Raw genomic sequence first — 18,821 nt, forward strand, 5'->3', positions numbered from 1 at the left:
AAACAAAATCCAGCAATTTTAGTTTTTTGCGAAAGTCTCAATACTCTGCCATAGATATTCGCAACTTTTGTCAAGTTGTTTTTTAGAAAACAAATCTGTACGAACGAATATTTATAGCAGAATGACAGATTGTAAGATTGCTGATTGAAATGATATTTTATTGATTTGAAATAAAATATCATTTTAACTAACGATTGGATATTAAATTGATCTGTTCTCAGTACATGAAAGTACAACAATATCTTCAAAAAAATGTGTTCTTAAGAATTTTTTTAACATCTTATCACATGATTGTAGGCAAAGGGATTTCTGGAAAGGAGATAACTAATACAGACATAACGGCGCAGGCATTGATTTTCTTTTTTGCTGGTTTCGAACAAGTTTCGTCACTTATGTGCTTCATGGCTCTGGAACTAGCTATACATGATGATGTCCAAACTAGACTCAGGGAAGAAATCAAGAAAACTATAAGTAGTTGTGGAGGAAACCTCACCTACGAGGCCCTAATGAAAATGAAGTACATGGATATGGTTGTTTCAGGTGAGATATTTGATTATCCTCCATAAATTGTATCATTATAACATTCAAAGAGAAGTTATTGAAATTTTTGACAATAGTGCTATGGCCAAACACATTATAAACAGAATATAATGCGATGGTTCAAAAGATTGGTATGATACCAATAATTCTGGAGAAAGGTTTCAATCAACATATTTATTATGAAGAAATTTTAGTTTCAACTTTTTTCATTGTAACATGAGAATCAAATGTAAAGTAAAATACTCAAAATTAAGTTCTGAATCTCTACCTATTCATAGAATTCCAAACGATGAACATTTTTGCATATGACAAAAGGACACTTGTAGCAAAATGAATGAATTTGACAAACAGCATATTAGATCAAAAATATCAAAACGTTCCTTGAGAATGATAGTGAAAATAATGTTCATTCTCAGAAATACAATTATATATACATATTTTCCATTTATTAGAGAGTATAGTTGAATAAACGAACAATATCACGACAGTAATAGAAGTGACTTTTGCTTGATAAAATGAATATGACAGATAATAACAATAAACATATAAAATAATAATAATTAATGATATATTACATTTTTACAATGAGACGTTGAAATATCTTATTTATTAAATAAATAGTTTCGAAATATCGATCAATCAATTTTTAATCATTTAATTTGAGGAAGTATATGTAATTGGATCAAAAGTGAAACTTTCACATATGTATCAACAGTAGGTAGAGCAAAACAAATGAAACAGAAGTATCTAGAAAATATCATGAATATTTGTGGATTAATTCTGTTGTGAAATATTAATTTTCAATTATTTGGTGAATTTCTCTCCGGTTCCTTTGATATACGTATGTTTTCAATTCTCTTTTGAATTTTGATATCGGTTGATATCATGAATTTCATCAGGAAGAGTCTTGAAAGCCCTTCGACCAAAAAATTGATGACTTTCATGGCCTGCTGACTTACTTATCAACGGTTGGACTAATCTGTTTTTTCCTCTGGTAGGAAACGTATGTCCAAGTTGTAAAGGTCAATTTTTTTTGGATACTGCAATATTCAGCTGTTCAAGATATATTTGCCTCAGATCAAACCTTTTTGTCCCGTTACATACTTGATCACTGGAATGTTTTTATACAAGATGGTTTTCTAGAATCTTCTTTGGTATACTTCCATTGTATCAAGGTACGTTCGTGAGACTCCGCTCCACCCGAAAAGAATAACAATGAAAAACATGAATCAATTGGAGTTATTTGGTGATTATCTTTCATCTTTCACTCCAGCTTTCACTGCATTGAAACCAGTGCCTATTACAGTTATGTGAAATACAGAAGACGATATTTATACTTGGCGTTAAAGTAGACCGACTTAAGAAACTTCATATCTGATATTCAATCCTATAGATGTCGTCTGCATCATGGAAGATACCATCATCACCACTACACATACTTTTTGAAGGTTACTTGAGTACTGTCATTCAGTAATGGACTACAATAGAGATGAACTACGATGTCTAACAGGTCATCTTAAAGGTAACTGTCATTTGAATCATCATATACAGAGACTCGGACTGTCAGAAGAGTGTGTGTGTCTCCTCTATTTGGATAATGATGAATCAGCAGAGCAATAATTTGTGCCTGCCCCGCTGGGGACCGAATCAGGTTTTTAGAGTTCGACAGAGCCGTACTCTTACCATCTGACTTGAAAGACCACTCACCATACAAACTAATGGGTTTCGTTAAGAAACTGGGTAGCCGGTAGCCAAGCCGGTAGACGGTAGCCAAGCAGTTCGGCGTGGGTGCTTTGTTCACTCACTCGAATTGACTGCCGTGTTGGTCGGTGGTTCAAGCCCTAATCTGAACGATCGATCTTCACTTGCTACCGTCCAACCCGTGTTAGGAATCACACGTTAAAAGGTAAGACCTCGTTAATCCTTAGCTCGCACAAGTTTCGACTTCTGAGGGTTGTCGTTCGTAGGGGTGCGACAGCTGGTTAACGGAAAAACAGATTTGGATCAGCGACATGGCTGTCCTTGTTCATCTTTCACTACCTGAACTACTGTGCATGCTGTTTTTGGCGAGTGTATTGGCTTGGGATATTGTGGTTAAGAATCCGGCCACCGGATCTCCCGCTGGGCTATGTGGATCCTGAGGCTGTGGTTTCACCACAAGTGATTCTGTTATTCCCTAACTGAATGGCATTCCAACGATGACTCAATCCTAAGTTGTGTGCCGGGCGCCCTCTCGTCGTAGCATCGCCTTGTCACGGTAATGTGGGGCTCTGCTCTGATTGACCTTCTTGTCCTAGCTACTCGTGGGACTTTTATGGACAGAGTGAACTTAAAAATTCTTTCTGACGCTGAGCCTATAGAGAAGATGGATGACGAGCTCATGACTCCAACTGATCTCCCAGTAAATTTAGATCAGGAGCGAGTCTACAGAGGAGATGGATGTTGAGTTTACGACTCCAACTGAATTCCTTGTGAATTTGGTTCAGAAGCGAGTCAACAGAGGAGATGGATGTCAAGTTTACGACTGCAACTAACCTTCTAGTAAATTTAGTTCAGGAGCGAGTCTACAGAGGAGATGGATGTCGAATTTACGACTCCAACTGACCTCCCTGTAAATTTAGTTCGAGAGCGAGAGCTTCTCAACTCCCCAACTCCTGACCCAATAACTGTACCTAAAAAATGTTTGGTGGTGCAGCCAAGAAATGACTGAATCATCTCTTCAAGAGCGGGGTACTTTATAAAACCACTTGACACCAAAATCTTGAGCGTGCGTACGCAGAATCTGTCTCAGGTGGGGGACCAAACCCCCTCATGAGCAGGTTAGCTAACGTTTGCGCTAAAGTGATGATTTACCAAAACCAGAGGCGAAAAAGCCTTGCAACTTTGAATTTTAAGGCATCGTCAGGTGTGGCTGATGTGCAAAAACCCTCATATGGGAAGGTTGTACCTGGTATCAAAGTGGGAATCTTGCACCTTGACTATCCGACCACCTCATTAACGATGGAATAGCAGAACATATACTTTGTGCTTGCCCCGCTGGGTATTGAATCAGGTTTTTTAGAGTTCAGCAGAGCAGTTCTCTTACCATCTGACCTGAAAGACCACTCACTATACAAACTATTCGGCGTCGTTAAGAAGCTGAGTTTATTTGGACCCTTACGGGTTGCAGTGGTGAGTCGAATAGACCCACTCACCTTGGACCTAACTTAACCTAAATGTCATTCATCGTCACCCGAAGTTCGATAATTCATTTTTGTGAATTTGAACGTCTGTTCTTACAATCATGCAATTATTATCTAACATCGCCTATGAATCTAATGTTTACCTATCAAACAGTATATCAGTATTGGAATACTAGAATAATATTGTGACTGGTTTGAGAATGTCGTAAAAAACTGAAGGAACTGGTGGAGTGGGAGGACATATTGAGCTTGTACTAGTATTGAAATCCAAGAGTGGCATCAAAAGTAGTCTAGGAATGCCATGAAGAACTGAACAAACTGGCAGAATGACATAGGTTGACTTCATACCAAGTGTCTCATCACTCGGAGATTACAGGCAACGTAAAAGCTAATAAATGTGTTAGATATTCATCAACTTCATATATTGGTACTGAATCAGCTGTGAATAGCAAAATCTGTGAAAGCGGTCCAAATCAGGAAATGCCATACGAAAAAACTTTTATTGAAGAACCACCTGGCTAACACCACGCTGTGGTATGAGTAGTTATTTTTGGCAGTCATTTCCTACTGCGTTGAAAGTTTGGGAGTGGTGATTGTTTCGAATTTCCATTCAAAATAGTCATTTTCCCAATATTTTCCCTTGACAAAGTCATCAGTCTGACTACGATTTTTGATCTAATAGCTACCAATGACGGCTCTCACTGGTTTAGAATGAAATTTATTCCGTAGAAAGTATCCGTGTTATTTCTCATTTAATTCAAATGAGAAATTATCGGGACAAGTCAATTTCATGAATATCTGGTAGTTATCAAAAAGTTTTCTCATGTGTTTATGATGAATAAATGGTGATTTGAATAGTAACGATTTGTATAATAACATTTTTCAGAAACCCTCAGAAAATGGCCCACTACTGTACTGACAGATAGAATATGCACGAAAGCTTACATCATAGAACCACAGAATCCAGGTGAACAGCCATTACATTTGGAAAGAAACGCTAACATTACCATTCCAATGTTTGCAATACATCGGGACCCAAAATACTATCCAGATCCGGACCGTTTTGATCCAGAAAGATTTAATGATGAAAATAAATTAAAAATCAACCCCTATACTTATGCGCCGTTTGGATTTGGACCTCGTAACTGTATCGGTTCCAGATTTGCTCTTCTAGAAACGAAATTGATATTTTTCCATCTTCTCAGCCATTTTGAACTCGTTCCAGTAAAGAAAACTTGCACACCTTTGAGAGCATCCAAGAAAAGTTTCAATTTGGTTGCTGACGGAGGTTTTTGGGTGGGCATGAGAAAGTTGACAAAGTCAATGAAGTCAACTTTATCAACTCATACATAGTTGTATTATTCCATTTCATCTAATAATGAAAGCCATATAATAAATGATTTCAAGATACTGAGAAAAAAACAAATGGTGTTTTATTTTACTATTTGATTGCAAAAATGAGGTGAGTGAATCACCAAATACAATCATATAACAAAAGAAGTATTCTTCATAATAGCATATTCCTGTAATTAAAAACATTGATAAGCTTGTAATGATTCATTATATGGTAACGTGAAAATTTCAAATATGAATATTCAAAGCATCCCTAGCAACATTTCAAAAATGTATCAGAATTATCATTTGGCGTTCACAAAATATTTGTTTGCAAACTACAATTGGGTTGAAAGTAACCAGGTTCAATTTAATGCCACAAAAACCGAGGTATCGGTTTTCTCCAAGAAGATGAATGTCTTCGATCTGGATAAAATATTGTCAGGTCAGATAACTCCACCATCTACTTCGATAAGTTTGTTGAGGGTTGAAATGGACGCCAATATATTTTGGCACGATCATGTCACTGAAATTGTAAAGGCTGTTTCTCAAAATCTTGGAACACTGTTCCGAACCAGAAAACTCTACACATCTTAACAACTTTTGATGCTTCATAAAGCTCAGATCAAACCTACTTTTGAGCATTATTCTCATGTATAGAGCTCCGCCCCCAAATCCACCCTGAAGTTGCTGAATTCCATCCAGAAAAGAGCCATCCGCCACGTGCAACCTTGATAGTCTGGAACATCGAAGAAAGGTTGGAGATTTGTCTTTCACACTATAGATACTTTCACAGGAAGCGTTCAAGTGACTTGGTACATTTGATTCCACCAAGAGCGGTACATATCAGAAATACGCGACGGACTGTGGCTGCTCATCGTCTACAGGTTCAACTCAGTATACCTCGACCTTCACTGTTTAAAAACTCTTTCATCTGGAGAATTGCGTTTATGTGGAATAAACTTCCTGAGAACGTTTTTCCAAGTGGATGTAATCTCCAGCGATTCAATTCCAATGTCAATCACTACTTTCGCACAGGCACCGATATCAGAGTACCTAAAGATTTTTCTGTAGTGTTTTGTCCTTGAAAAAATTATGATGAAAAACCTATGCTCAATGTGATTTCGTGAATATAAACATTCGGGATACAGCATTTGTGTATGGTCGGATGGGCGGACGATAGTCGGTTGGGTTGGCGTGAGAAGTTTGTTCCACTCATTCAACAGTCAGGTAAAGCCGTGGTTCGAGCCGCGAGGCCATACGATCCATTTTCACTACCTATCGCCCAACCCGTGCTAGGAATCGCAGGTTGAAAGGTATAATCTTGTTAATCCTTAGTTCACACAAGTTTCTACTTCTGAGAAATATTATTCATAGGGAGGTGACCGCAGGTTAATGGAAAGACATATTTTGACCAACTTTTTTCAAAGATATGATTTTTGCACATTACTGGAAAAGATATTCAGATGTAATGTCCTTCTTATATACCGCTTTCTCATAACACTTGTATTATGAGTAAAACAAGCAACTATTATATTCACGATGAAAAGAGAAATGAAAATTTCTATGTTTTTTATTTCTCTTTTCATCATGATCTCCTACCACATAGTAACGGCTGCATCCATCAATTTATTGTATTCACGTTTACTAGCTCTTGTTTTTTTGAAGCCCTTTCGACAAATTTCTTAGTTGTGCCGTTTATAACCACTAATTATGTCGTTTATAACCATTATTTTATTTAATTGTTATTTGATAGAATTCATTAAATTGTTATTCAATAAGAATTAATCAACAAAATCAGCAAGTTCTATGAATTCTGACAAATAACAATTTCGAATCATTCTATATTATGGCGGTGAAATTTTTTGAGTCAGTCATATACAAATGAGTTATTAGAGAACATAAGTTTTCACGGCTGAAGTCACGATTAAAGACAACAAAATCGTGGTTATTGGACCGTGGTCGAATGGAACCCGAAGTATCAAACGTTTCATCCGCTACTGCGGCGTATATCATCAGAGATATGTGCGATGACTGCGAATCCAAACCTTCTGAAATCATAAATACAAGTCATTGATGATGTCTGCCGCAGTAGCAGAAGAAACGAATTTTGTTGTCTTCTTAAATGATCAGTTTATAGTGATCGCCTGAATCATATCAATAGCCCTCTGGCAAATATTCTGAAATAAGTCGATTTATATTTTGAAATGAAATTCAATCTAAAATTTATTGAAACCAGTTCTTTTTATAATTCAGGGAAAACTTGAAAACTTGGAAGTCTACCAATTTACCATGGAAAACTCGATAGTATGGTTACAAGAACATACTTTTATTTGGACGTTAGTATTGTTGAAGTTCGCAAAACTATTGTCAAAGGCTAGTGTAAATTCATGACTTATAAATGTCAGCTATAGGTCTAGTATCAAATATTCTTCAGAAAAATATTGACCGTTCTCTTTGTCACAGGTGAAACGAATTTAGTTGTCTCCAAAAGAGTTATTGTTGTTAGGCGAAGTTTCATCTTTTGAAAAGAGCACGATTTCTGGGTGATAATCGTAGTGACATTCCTGAAGGTAGTATCAGTTACGCAAAGTGGCATTTACTTAGATGTTCCACTCAATATTTTCCTATCTTAACAAACATATATATGAAAGGCGTTAAGGAGACGCTTAGATTCTCTTATACCCCACAGATCTCAATAACGTATGACTAAGCCAATGAACAATTATTCCGAATTGATTCAAATGGATGAAAGATAAAAAACAATACATGTTCCGTAACTAGTGACGGACTGAGTGAAATATTCGTTATGGAAAACACCTTGACAACTGCTATAATCCGGACGCACTTATACCAAAACAAAAAAAAAACAATTCTATCGAAATAAACTTAATAATTCAGAAAATGCCACAGGAAGAGCGTGGCAAATCGTGGACGCCTTGAATAAAAAAAAATGAAAACGAACTGAAATCACTCTAATTGATAAAGAAGTCTCTGTAGGAAATCAGAAAGAGGTTGTGGAACTTTTCAATACATTTTTTAAATCTATACACCTTATGACACTATTCGTAAATAACAATGAACATCTTGGACTCCAGTGAATACCTTCATTTCTCTAAAACAAGAATAGTTTCGTTTTTTCTCGATTCGTATTCTGAATTAGAATTACTTGACATATTACAGCTGAAACTGAAAAATAAATCTTCTTGCGAGTATGACAAGGTCTCTATGTTTGTGATGAAAAAATCCCTGCCATTTCTTATTTTTCCTCTCACACATACCAATCATCAATTTATCTCTCCAAACCGGAATATTTCCAGATCTTCTTTTAACTGGAAAACTGTTGCGCAGCTTGTAAAAAACTATCGAACAATCACAGAGTCCTCCAACTTTACAAAAATATTTGAGTATGCATTTCTCAACAGGTAATTAGAATACTGCATTAGATTAAATATTTTCTTCAATGATCAGCGCGGATTCCCTAATGAAAAATCAAAGATAACAGCAGTTGACTCGTATTATGAGAAACTGGTGAACTTAATAGATATGGGTGAGTGTCCTGTTCGGATCTTTTCTGATCTCAGCAGAGCATTTAGCTGTGTTGATCATGGTATTCTACTGGATAAACTTCAGAGATATGTAATAAGGGGCATTCCCCACCATTGGCTGCATAGCTTTCTCGATTCAAGAAGCCAGTACGTTTCTATCGACAAAATTGTGCCTACAAAATGAACAGTCACATTTGTGTAGTTCAAGGCTCAGTTATGAGACCTACTCTTTTTATATTACACCTGAATGATTTCGATGACCTACTCGTTCAGTCTTTTTTCACTATGAATGCAGATGATTTTTCACTGATCAATTCAAAAAAAACAAACAAACTTCTGTTAGATAAATGCAATGAGACTTTCTCGTATGTAAAGGATTGGTTCAGTGCAAGCCTCCTTCACCTGAATATGAACAAAACAAAATCCATTAGATTCCATAATCGTCAGAAAAGCTGTTTCGATGCGATAATATCAACAGAAACTTTCGTTAATGTAGAAATTGTTCAACAAGTCATGTTTTTAGGCCTTGAAGTGGATGAGGGTCTTGCATGGAACAATCACTGTCGAACACTACAATCCAAATTGAACTCCTACCCATATCAATTCAGAAGTCTCAAAGTCGTCTTCAACGAGGAACAACTCCTAAAATTATATTATGCTCAAATTGATTCCAGACTAAGATACGGGGTGCGCATCTGAGGCCTATTCATCTCATCATCAGATGTTTTCATTGCGCAGAAGCGCATTATTCGTACTATAGTTGCAGTTTCAAAACACTCATCCTGAAGAGATCACTTCAAGAATCTAAAAATCTTTACGCTTCCACCATTGTTAATTTTTGAATTCTGCATATACGTACAAAACAATCATGGTAACTCCACACCAAACAACTCCAGATACGAATACAAAGCACGCGAACAAAACCATTTTTATATTTCTTTCAGTGGAAAAAAAAAATTGTAATTCTACTAGATCAATAGCTCTCCGGATCTACAATTCATTACCTGACAAACTTAAAATGTTATCTGCTCATTCATTTCTTTGTTTTTCTGATGTAATTGTTCAGTCTTAACTTATTTGTGTGTTCAATTCTATTTTATTTTACTAACTTGTATTGAAGAATCCAGTACAATTTTTAGTTGCCACCTAATATGTCAAAATTTGTTGTTTATCACTATTATTCCTAAGTTAGTTATGTATCTTAAAAATATCTTGGCAAAAGCCTGTTACAAAAATCATACAATTATTTTTTCATTAAATATTATTATAAATTATGATTACTGTGACAAGGAATATGAAATGAATTCATTTGAAAGTGGATTCAATTCACGAGAGATAAAATGTTATGATATTTTAAGGATATGGAATTGTTGTTCACAACTTCCATCGAAACGTGAATAATCGTAATAAAAATCGTATTTTTTTTTTTCAAATCGAAATAATGTTTGTTAATAGGTAATATCAAAATATCAATGTCATAGGAATATTCCATTTTCAAAATAAGCATTGGTCTATTTAATCAGAATGTCTTACATACGATCCACAAAAATTGACATTACCTACCTTAGAAAAAATTGTCAAAAAGTTTGAAATGCAGTAAAACTTATTTTTGGATTAGGTTTTTCAAGAAAATCTCGTTTTCAGACAAAGTTTTCCATAGTGATGTTACTTTTTACACCATCTCCTTTAGATACTTTTTTGAAAAACGTTCAACATAGGTACTCTAGGATAAAAATGAAACATTTTTCAGGTTCAATATCAAAATACAAAGTTATACTAACCCATTAATGCATATTGTTCGTTTTATCGAATATGCCTATTCACGTCGCCGACGAGAACGTCTGGAAATATTTTCAATTATTTTCCACGAATAAGTTGTTAGCACACACAGGTTTAAGAATTGTACTCAACTCGCCGCGGCGGGTAAGTTATTATACAATATCCATATTATTTATGACAAAATACGTGAAGAGTGATGTAAATCCCTTTACCTGAACCTACAGACCATCACTAAGTATCACAGATAACTCCCGTCTATCTTCTTTTTTCTTGAAATCAGTTTTTACATTATGTGTTCTTTTTTATCGAACATTATGCAGTATGGTTACTTATTGTACTGTTTTGTGACAGATTGTCGCTTGCCGAACTGATTGAAATGTTGAAACATAGCGACCCAGAAACTGGCAATATATACATTACACCACCTCAAGACGGCGAAGATACTGATATTGATGATGATCATGAAGGATATATTTCTCACCTGGGACCAGCTATGCTGCAGGTGGAAAGTGTGTTAGTTCCACCTATACCCTCCAATCTTAGAGATTGTAATGATGCAGATTATGATTCAGATGATGACATACCTTTGGGAAAGTTATTTCCGGAAATTGAATAGATAGACCAACGGAGGATAACGCACCTTCTACTTCAAAGATGATAAAAGTAGTTTGAACCAATGAAGTACACATTTTCAACATAGAACAAGAGTACAACGAAAAAAGCCACCAGAAGAAGTATATAGCAGAGTTTTCCCATTACCCACTCAGAAAGCAACAAAAAGACATGTGTAAGAAAAAACGACGTGAATATTTCTTTTCAAGTAGTGAGAAAGTATTTGCCTTTCAATGGAAGGACAATAAAGTTGTCACTGCGGCCTCGAATTTCAAGTCTTGTGAAATCAAGAGTGCCGCTTGCTACTCCAGGGAAAGCAGAACGAAAATATCCGTGCCTCAACACAAAATATTCGATAATTATAATAAAGACATGCGAGGAGTGGATAAATTGGATGGGTTAGTAGCGAATTATAGGTAGAACAAGAATGAGGCAGCGAAAATGGTAGTGATGGTAGTGGCCAATATTTCCGTAATTATTCCATGTATCGATTGTCAATGCCTGGCTGCTATTCCGGAAAATTTACCCCTCCCATGAATTTCCGTCTGCTCTGCTGAAATTCAGGATATATTTGGCTCCGAGTCTCTTGAAGATTCACGGCCAAGCATCAAAAAGAGAGCAAATCACTCCAGCACTACTTCCGATGTCAGGTTTGATAAAATCAACCATCTGCCACAGTATATCGAGAAGGAAGGAAGATGTGCTGACTGTGGAAAAAACGCAAAATTCGTATGCGTGAAATGCGAACGATCTCTTCACCCGAAAGAGTGTTTCCTGAAGTATCATACTCCATGGAGATGAATATTATTTTTGTTGCATTCATTTACCTATATTGAGTGTTCGATAAATCGAACACTCTGTATTTTTTTAAATAGAAAAATTTTTAAAAACATTTTTTTACAAAATCTGTTTGATTTCCTCCCAACATACGATTTCCACTGAAAAAACTAGCGTTTTCAAAAATGTATAACCTTATGCACTAATTGGCTGAATATGTCGATCCAAATCAATTCCCGCATATTTAGAACAAAGGAAAAGTAATCGTGTTTAGACTTTCATGGCTAGTGTCTGATGAATCAATTGCTGTTTTTGTGTTTTTTAGCCGTGGTCTTCAGATTTATCATGACGTCACATCCACAACTGCGGCAGATATTATCGAAGGCGATGCGGCAAAAGTGGCAGTGATCCACTTCTACCTTTTTGTCGTTAAATATCGTGAAAAATAGATGATATTTGTAGGGGATGGAAGCAAAAAGAAAACAACCCAGTTTTCTCTTTTCTCAAATGATTTTAGGTGAGAAATCAGTTATAGTAGAGTTGTAGATCTATATAATTTTTGTTCAACTCTATTCAATAGGAAATCTAGTTCCGGTGGTGATGATGAAAATAAATGTTCCATTCCAATTTCTTTCTCCATACCTTCGATTAACTTGACTTCTTTTTTTCCTTGCATTTTCAACATGTTTTTGTACTGGCCCGAAGCAATAATATGATTTCAAAATTTTGTCTGGTACCTACTCAAATATGTGAATCAGTTCAGGAAACTAAAAAAGTTTCAAATACAATTCATGAAAAAATATTCCAAAACATAATAGTTCCAATGCACATTTGATTCTACCAATGGCAATTTTGTTCCATTGAGTAATTGAGATAAAGTCAATATTCTAAATAGAATACAAATAACGTTTGTACATTATTTTATCTGGAACTTTTGCGGATTTTTTATCAACATAAAGTTTGAAGTAGATCGAGATATTTTCTATATCAAAAATTATTATTTCATGAATATAAAATAACGTATTTCAAGATTCTCCTTGAAAGCGTTCTGTAATGCAAAAAAATTATTTTACAGTTTTCTTGGGATAACCGGTGATTGATACAGGATTCTCAGAATCCTATTAGTTGCACTGTTGAATTTTTTATTGCTGTTTTTTGATCATTTTTCATGTCACAAATAGCCAATATTCAGTTAGTATTCACCACAAATGTGCAAATTATCGAACTGATTTTAAATCACTCCATACGAATTATTCCAATCATTCGAATACCTGCTTCGTCGTATGATTTTTATAAACTTTCCGTTTGCTGAAAAATTGAAGAAGTTCTTCAATTTTTTGATCAAACAGTTTTATTTGGCTTGCCTGTTCATTTATTTGGGTTTGTGTGGTAGTACACACATTTAGTTTTGATGACAATACAATTTATTGAATTCTGTATCACTGTCAATCCAAGATGTCCGCACCTACAAAATGGCGTATTATATATTTTTTCAACAACTACCTCAGTATGGGTATCAAATGACAGGGCTCAACTAGTAGAATGGTAATACATTTTGAAAAAAATACAAATTCAAATTGGCCGCAGCTATAAAATGGCGGATTAAGAATTTTTTCACAACTATCCAATATACTCTGTTTGGAAAAAAATCTGTTTTTCCGTTAATCAGCTGTGGCCCCCATACGAACGACAACTCTCAGAAGTTGAGAAACTTGTGCGAGCTAAGGACTAACGAGGTCTTACCTTTTAACGTATGATTCCTAACACGGTCGCAGAATCATCCCAGCTTCAACCAGATATCTCTGTATCTGTAGAGTAGGGAGGGTGAGTGTAAGCCCACGCACTTAGGCCACATGTGACCCATTGTACATCCTCCCGAGGAGTTATCCTCGTAGGTCATCGTCCATCCTGTCCTTTCCAGGAAGGTGGACAGGTCGCTGGGAGACATCTCCTTTATATCGGCAGGTGTAGGCCAAGACTCGCCGAACACACACTCTCTTATTGACGATAACTCCGGGCACTCGCACAGGACATGCCTGACAGTCTCATCTTCCTGTTCACACATCCTGCATAGAGGTGTGTCCACTAGCCCCATATTATGTAGGTGTTTCCTTCCAATCAGGTGTGGCATAAGAGTGTCCAGTCCCCACTGAAGTAGGGCTGATCTTATACCGTCAGGCCCTGGTGACTTAAAGGGGGAAAAGCCCGATATAGCCCATCTTATTTTGTCCTCATCAATTACTGTACTAGCATATTGCCAGTCATATTGTGAGGGTGTTATTGGTACATCCGTCCAGTTCGCCGTTCCAGGAAAGACAGAACCTGGGAAGTGAGTTTCCATAAGAATCTCAGCACTCTCCTGGAGGTTGGCGGCTTTGTCGCCATTTTCCCTCGTCAGGATGCCGATAGTCTTATGGTGGTCATTTGAGAGTGCCTTCTGTAGCCCAGAAGCTAGTGGAAAGTCTTCGACTACCTCACAATAGGCTCTCCAGGCTTCTCTTTGTTTTCGTCTGCAGACTTTCTTGAACTCTCTGAGGTTGGCTTGATATATAACCCAGTCCTCTTCGAGTCTTGTACGTTTTGCCTTCTTAAAGATCGTTCTCGCTGTCATCCTGAGGTGTTCCAATTCAGGGCACCACCATGTGTTGGTTGTGCCATGCGTTTGAACCATCCTCATTGGACAGGATTCCTTATAGGCAGTGTCTATTTTGTTGTGGATAGATACTGTGTACCTTTCCAGTTCTTCATTGTTGCCAGGAGTCAGGACCTCTGTTTCCCGCAGAGCTCCTCTTAAGAGTCGATTGTAGAGAGCTACATCCGTCCTCTTCGGGTCACGGGATTTTACAGTAGTCCTGAGATCCTGGCTTACCGTATAGGTCAGCCAGCGGTGGTCTGACATAGAGATATGGTCCGAGACTTGCCAGTCTTGGATTTTGTTTGATATTTCGGCTGTCGTGAGCGTGATATCTATTAACGTTTGGCTACGGGCATTAATAAATGTTGGCTCCGTGCCTCTGTTCAAGATTGTTAGATCTTTCTGTATTATATATTCGTATAGTGACTTACCTCGATTGCAGAATCATTCCAGCTTCAACCAGATAAATTATCTCGAGGAAAATATCTGGTTGAGGCAGGAATCGAACCTACAGTCTTCCGATCGTGAGTTGGGCGTACTACCAAACCTTAAAAATAAAAAAATGGTTTTATTGAAAAAAGATAATTATGATGTAGATAATGTACTAAAAAATGCTCCGGATGGTCCTAGGTAGCACTCTCCTCAGCAATCTACGGTATTGGACAGATAAAAACATAAAATCGTTGGACTTAGGTATGGTATTTACTTATCTACTCAGGTTATGCAACGCCCAACGATTTTATTATTTTTTTATCCGATCAATACCGTAGATTGCTGAAGAGAGTAATGTAATGGCTGTTACCTAGGACCTTTTCAAATTATTTCACTTTGTTGGGATCTCATGAGTTTCATTTGAATTTCGATAAATCTTGCTATACAATTATATCAATTGAAAAATGCAGATCACAAAAAGTTTTTTTTAATTTCAATAATAATTCGATAGAATTTGAGAAAAAGTTAAATTTTGGAGTTTATATCTAGATCAGAATTTATCTTGGAATTCACATATCAGTCGACTCAGAAAGAAAATTGCACCTCTTGTAGGTATATGTTATAAGATACGAAATATAATTTCTTTGAAATATTTGAAAACAATTTATTTTTCTTCGATTTATTTCAATCTTCAATACCTTACATCGGTTTGGGCAAAAGCTAATTCCTTTTATTTGAAACCTTCACAACGGTTACAGAATAAAATCCTAATATATATATATATATATATATATATATATATATATATATATATATATATATATATATATATATATATATATATATATATATATATATATATATATATATATATATATATATATATAATGAAATAATTCGTGGACACAACACTCAAAAAATAGGAGCAAACCGCGGACACGTGTTTCTGGCTATTGGCCTCATCAGCGCGGTGCAGTCAAGTGTAAAGATGGGCAACACTTGTTTGCCGAAAGCAGGAAACAACACATACGCACGGAGTCAACAACAGAAGCCAACCGCACATTTGTGGTTCCAGTTAGAAGACCTAGAATTTCTAGGCTACATCTAACATGACCACGTAGGCAGCTATAGCTACCTGCGTGACATCCGAGTCCAGGATATAAATACAGATAGAGATTTCATCGAGTGTGTATGATACAAATCAAGAATGAAATAATTCGTGGACACAACACTCAAAAAATAGGGGCAAACCGCGGACACGTGTTTCTGGTTATTGACTCATCAGCGCAGTGCAGCCAAGTGTAAAGATGGGCAAAACTTGTTTGCCGAAAGCAGGAAACAACACATACGCACTGAGACAACAACAGAAGCCAACCGCACATTTGTGGTTCCAGTTAGAAGACCTAGAATTCCTAGGCTACATCTAACATGACCACGTAGGCAGCTATAGCTACCTGCTATAGCTGGTGCGTCGCGTGCAAAAATATCATTTTGGTGTTAGGATAATTGATCTCTAGAAAAAGTTTTCAACTTTTACATCAAAGGTTCCAATCTCATCGTTTAGACCGGTTTTTGTAAAAATCTTAGTGTTTTTGGGTACTTCCATCAATATGGCTTTCTGGATACTTTTTGAAACAAATGATAACATTACGTGTGAGGAATCTGTGTCAATCGACAGGGATCCGGAATTTGAAAATAAGGACTAACATGTTCATGTTCAGCGAGTAATTTCAAATATTCATGAATGCTTGAAAAAGGAAAACTGTCACACTTCACAGAATGCTATTGTGAATAGAATATGCGAGTTAACGAACAAATAAGATTACTCTACCCATTCCTGGGTAGAGTAATCTTATTTGAATTGAAGGGGTTATATTTTTAGTAGTGATCAATTTTTGTGAAACAAAGTTTTTGGCTTTTACTACTCCATCTTGATACAAAAAAAGGATGAGGGAATCTTCCGCTACCTGGAAGCAGGCGTCCGATGGCCAGTTTGCTCAACCCCCACATCCCAAGCCAATGCACTCGCCAAAACCAGCATGCACAGTGGTTCAGACAGTGGAAGATGAACAAGGACAGCCAACCTAATAAACAATGTGAACTCTTCTGTGTATTTATTTCCTCATGAAGGTGTCAATGAATAATTTTCGAGATTTTTGGTGTACTCCCAAACCACCCTGTATTTTTGAAAATACTTTGCCAACGAGTGCCGAATACGAAAGTCAATATATCTCATTGGATATTGAAGAAACATAACATTGGAGAATATACCAAAGAAGCCCATTGCAATGATATCTGGAACTTTACATGAAACATTTTTCAATAACCACTGCTTCATTTCAAAATTTTCTGTCGAATTCTTCGTTGTTTTGCTATCATTAGTGTCTATTTCAGTCATTGAAATAACATGTAACTATTTTAGAAGTCGTAGAAGTTTAAAATATTTGGACTGCGGAGGTGAAAGTTGATCGCCGGACGGTGAACATTAAATTACTCAATTTCGTGCACATGAAGTGCTATGGAAACATATCAACTTTGAGGAATAAACAAACAAATCTTAATACAGACTATATCGAATAAAAATTGAAAATATAAACATTATTTTCTTTTATAGTGAGGATGGGTATCAGTTAAATCCTTCAGTTCTGGCGGAGAACATGCCTTTTGGAGTACTGATAATATGTAAGACCCTGAATGTAAAACGGCCCAGACACCAATTTTTAAGTATCTTGGTCGTCCATAATAACGTCATCATGATGGCGGCCGTAACAGGGTACTGGACCACCACGAATTGGTTATAACGACTAAACAGATTAACCGATTTCAGTGAAATTCGGCACACTTGTACTTGGGTACAATGATCGAATTCAATCAAGCAGTTTAAAAATGGTGGCCGTTCAAAACTAAAATAATTACAATTACTCCAATCAGGCAGATGATTCTTTCTGGATGGAATCCAGCAACGTCAGGGTATGTTTGGTGGCAGAGCTCCATACATGAGAACAATACTCCAAAGGTCTGATCTGAGCTTTATAAAGCATCGAAATATGCTGAAGTTTGTACAACTTTCTGGTTTGGAACAGTGTTTCAAGCTTTTGAGAAGCAGCCTTTGCAATTCAAGCGACATGATTGTTCCAAGACATATTGGTGCCTATTGACGAACTTAATCGAGATATTATACATGTGTGCTAAATTTCAAGGCTGACTTTTGACCAAAAGAGGTCAGATGTCAATCTTGCTGAAGTGCCCATCAGTGAGTTGAGAACCGCTCGGAGTGCGGGGGTGGATGGAGTGGGGTAGTAGGTTCTCCTCGCTAAATAGCTGGGGGGGAAGCTCCTACTTCAGGGCACTCAACCCGGGAGGGGGCATGGGGTTCAGGCATTTAGTCATTATATGCAATTCATGACAATTGGGCATCCTCTTACGGCCGCCATTTTGATGACGCCATCACGAACGATTAATACACTTCAAACTTGGTTTTTGGGCCATTTTATGTTCAGTATAATGTATACCATAACCACCCCAAGTAGCATGTTCACCGCCAAAACTGAAATATTTTACCACTTTCTTCAACTATACCACCCCACTATTCAGTATCAATAAATGAAGTATGATGTTACTTTTTTCTTGACTTTTCTTGAGCTATTTTATTTAGAGAAAGCTCCTCTGTTTTGTCTCGACCAAGTAGCTCAATCTCTCATTTTGTAGAGAAACGACTTTTCAAAACAAATGTCTCTCAGTATCTTCGGCACGACAAGATTAAGAGAAGAGAATCTCTTGTCTTGACGGTGACACTACACTCATTGAATTTTCCATGAGGTAATTTCAAAAACAAAGTTTCACTAACAAAATCTGCACACATATAAAACTGGAAAGATAGGATACCCACAGAACGATCAGAAAGAAAATTTATAAAAGGTTGGTATACTGTCAAGAAATGTGTGAAAAAAGTACATTTTGAATATCTTATCGAGTTATTATCAA

The 18,821-nt window shown here is 36.5% G+C and overlaps 1 protein-coding gene across 1 annotated transcript in view; it reads left to right on the forward strand.

Annotated features, from left to right (window-relative positions):
• LOC111507098 (cytochrome P450 9e2) overlaps window positions 1-5,148 on the forward strand; it is a 58,370-nt gene extending 53,222 nt beyond the window's left edge. Inside the window, exons 8-9 of the mRNA XM_074186530.1 lie at window positions 298-540; window positions 4,609-5,148. Coding sequence (XP_074042631.1) covers window positions 298-540; window positions 4,609-5,075 — 710 coding nt within the window. The 3' untranslated portion in view covers window positions 5,076-5,148. The remainder of the gene's footprint in view (window positions 1-297; window positions 541-4,608) is intronic.
• Window positions 5,149-18,821: the final 13,673 nt, after the last annotated feature.

Source organism: Leptinotarsa decemlineata, unplaced genomic scaffold (genome assembly GCF_025532065.1).
Source record: "Leptinotarsa decemlineata unplaced genomic scaffold, Ldec_3_MD MMD2_P_RNA_scaffold_2, whole genome shotgun sequence".
In the NCBI taxonomy this organism is placed as follows: Eukaryota; Metazoa; Arthropoda; class Insecta; order Coleoptera; family Chrysomelidae; genus Leptinotarsa; species Leptinotarsa decemlineata.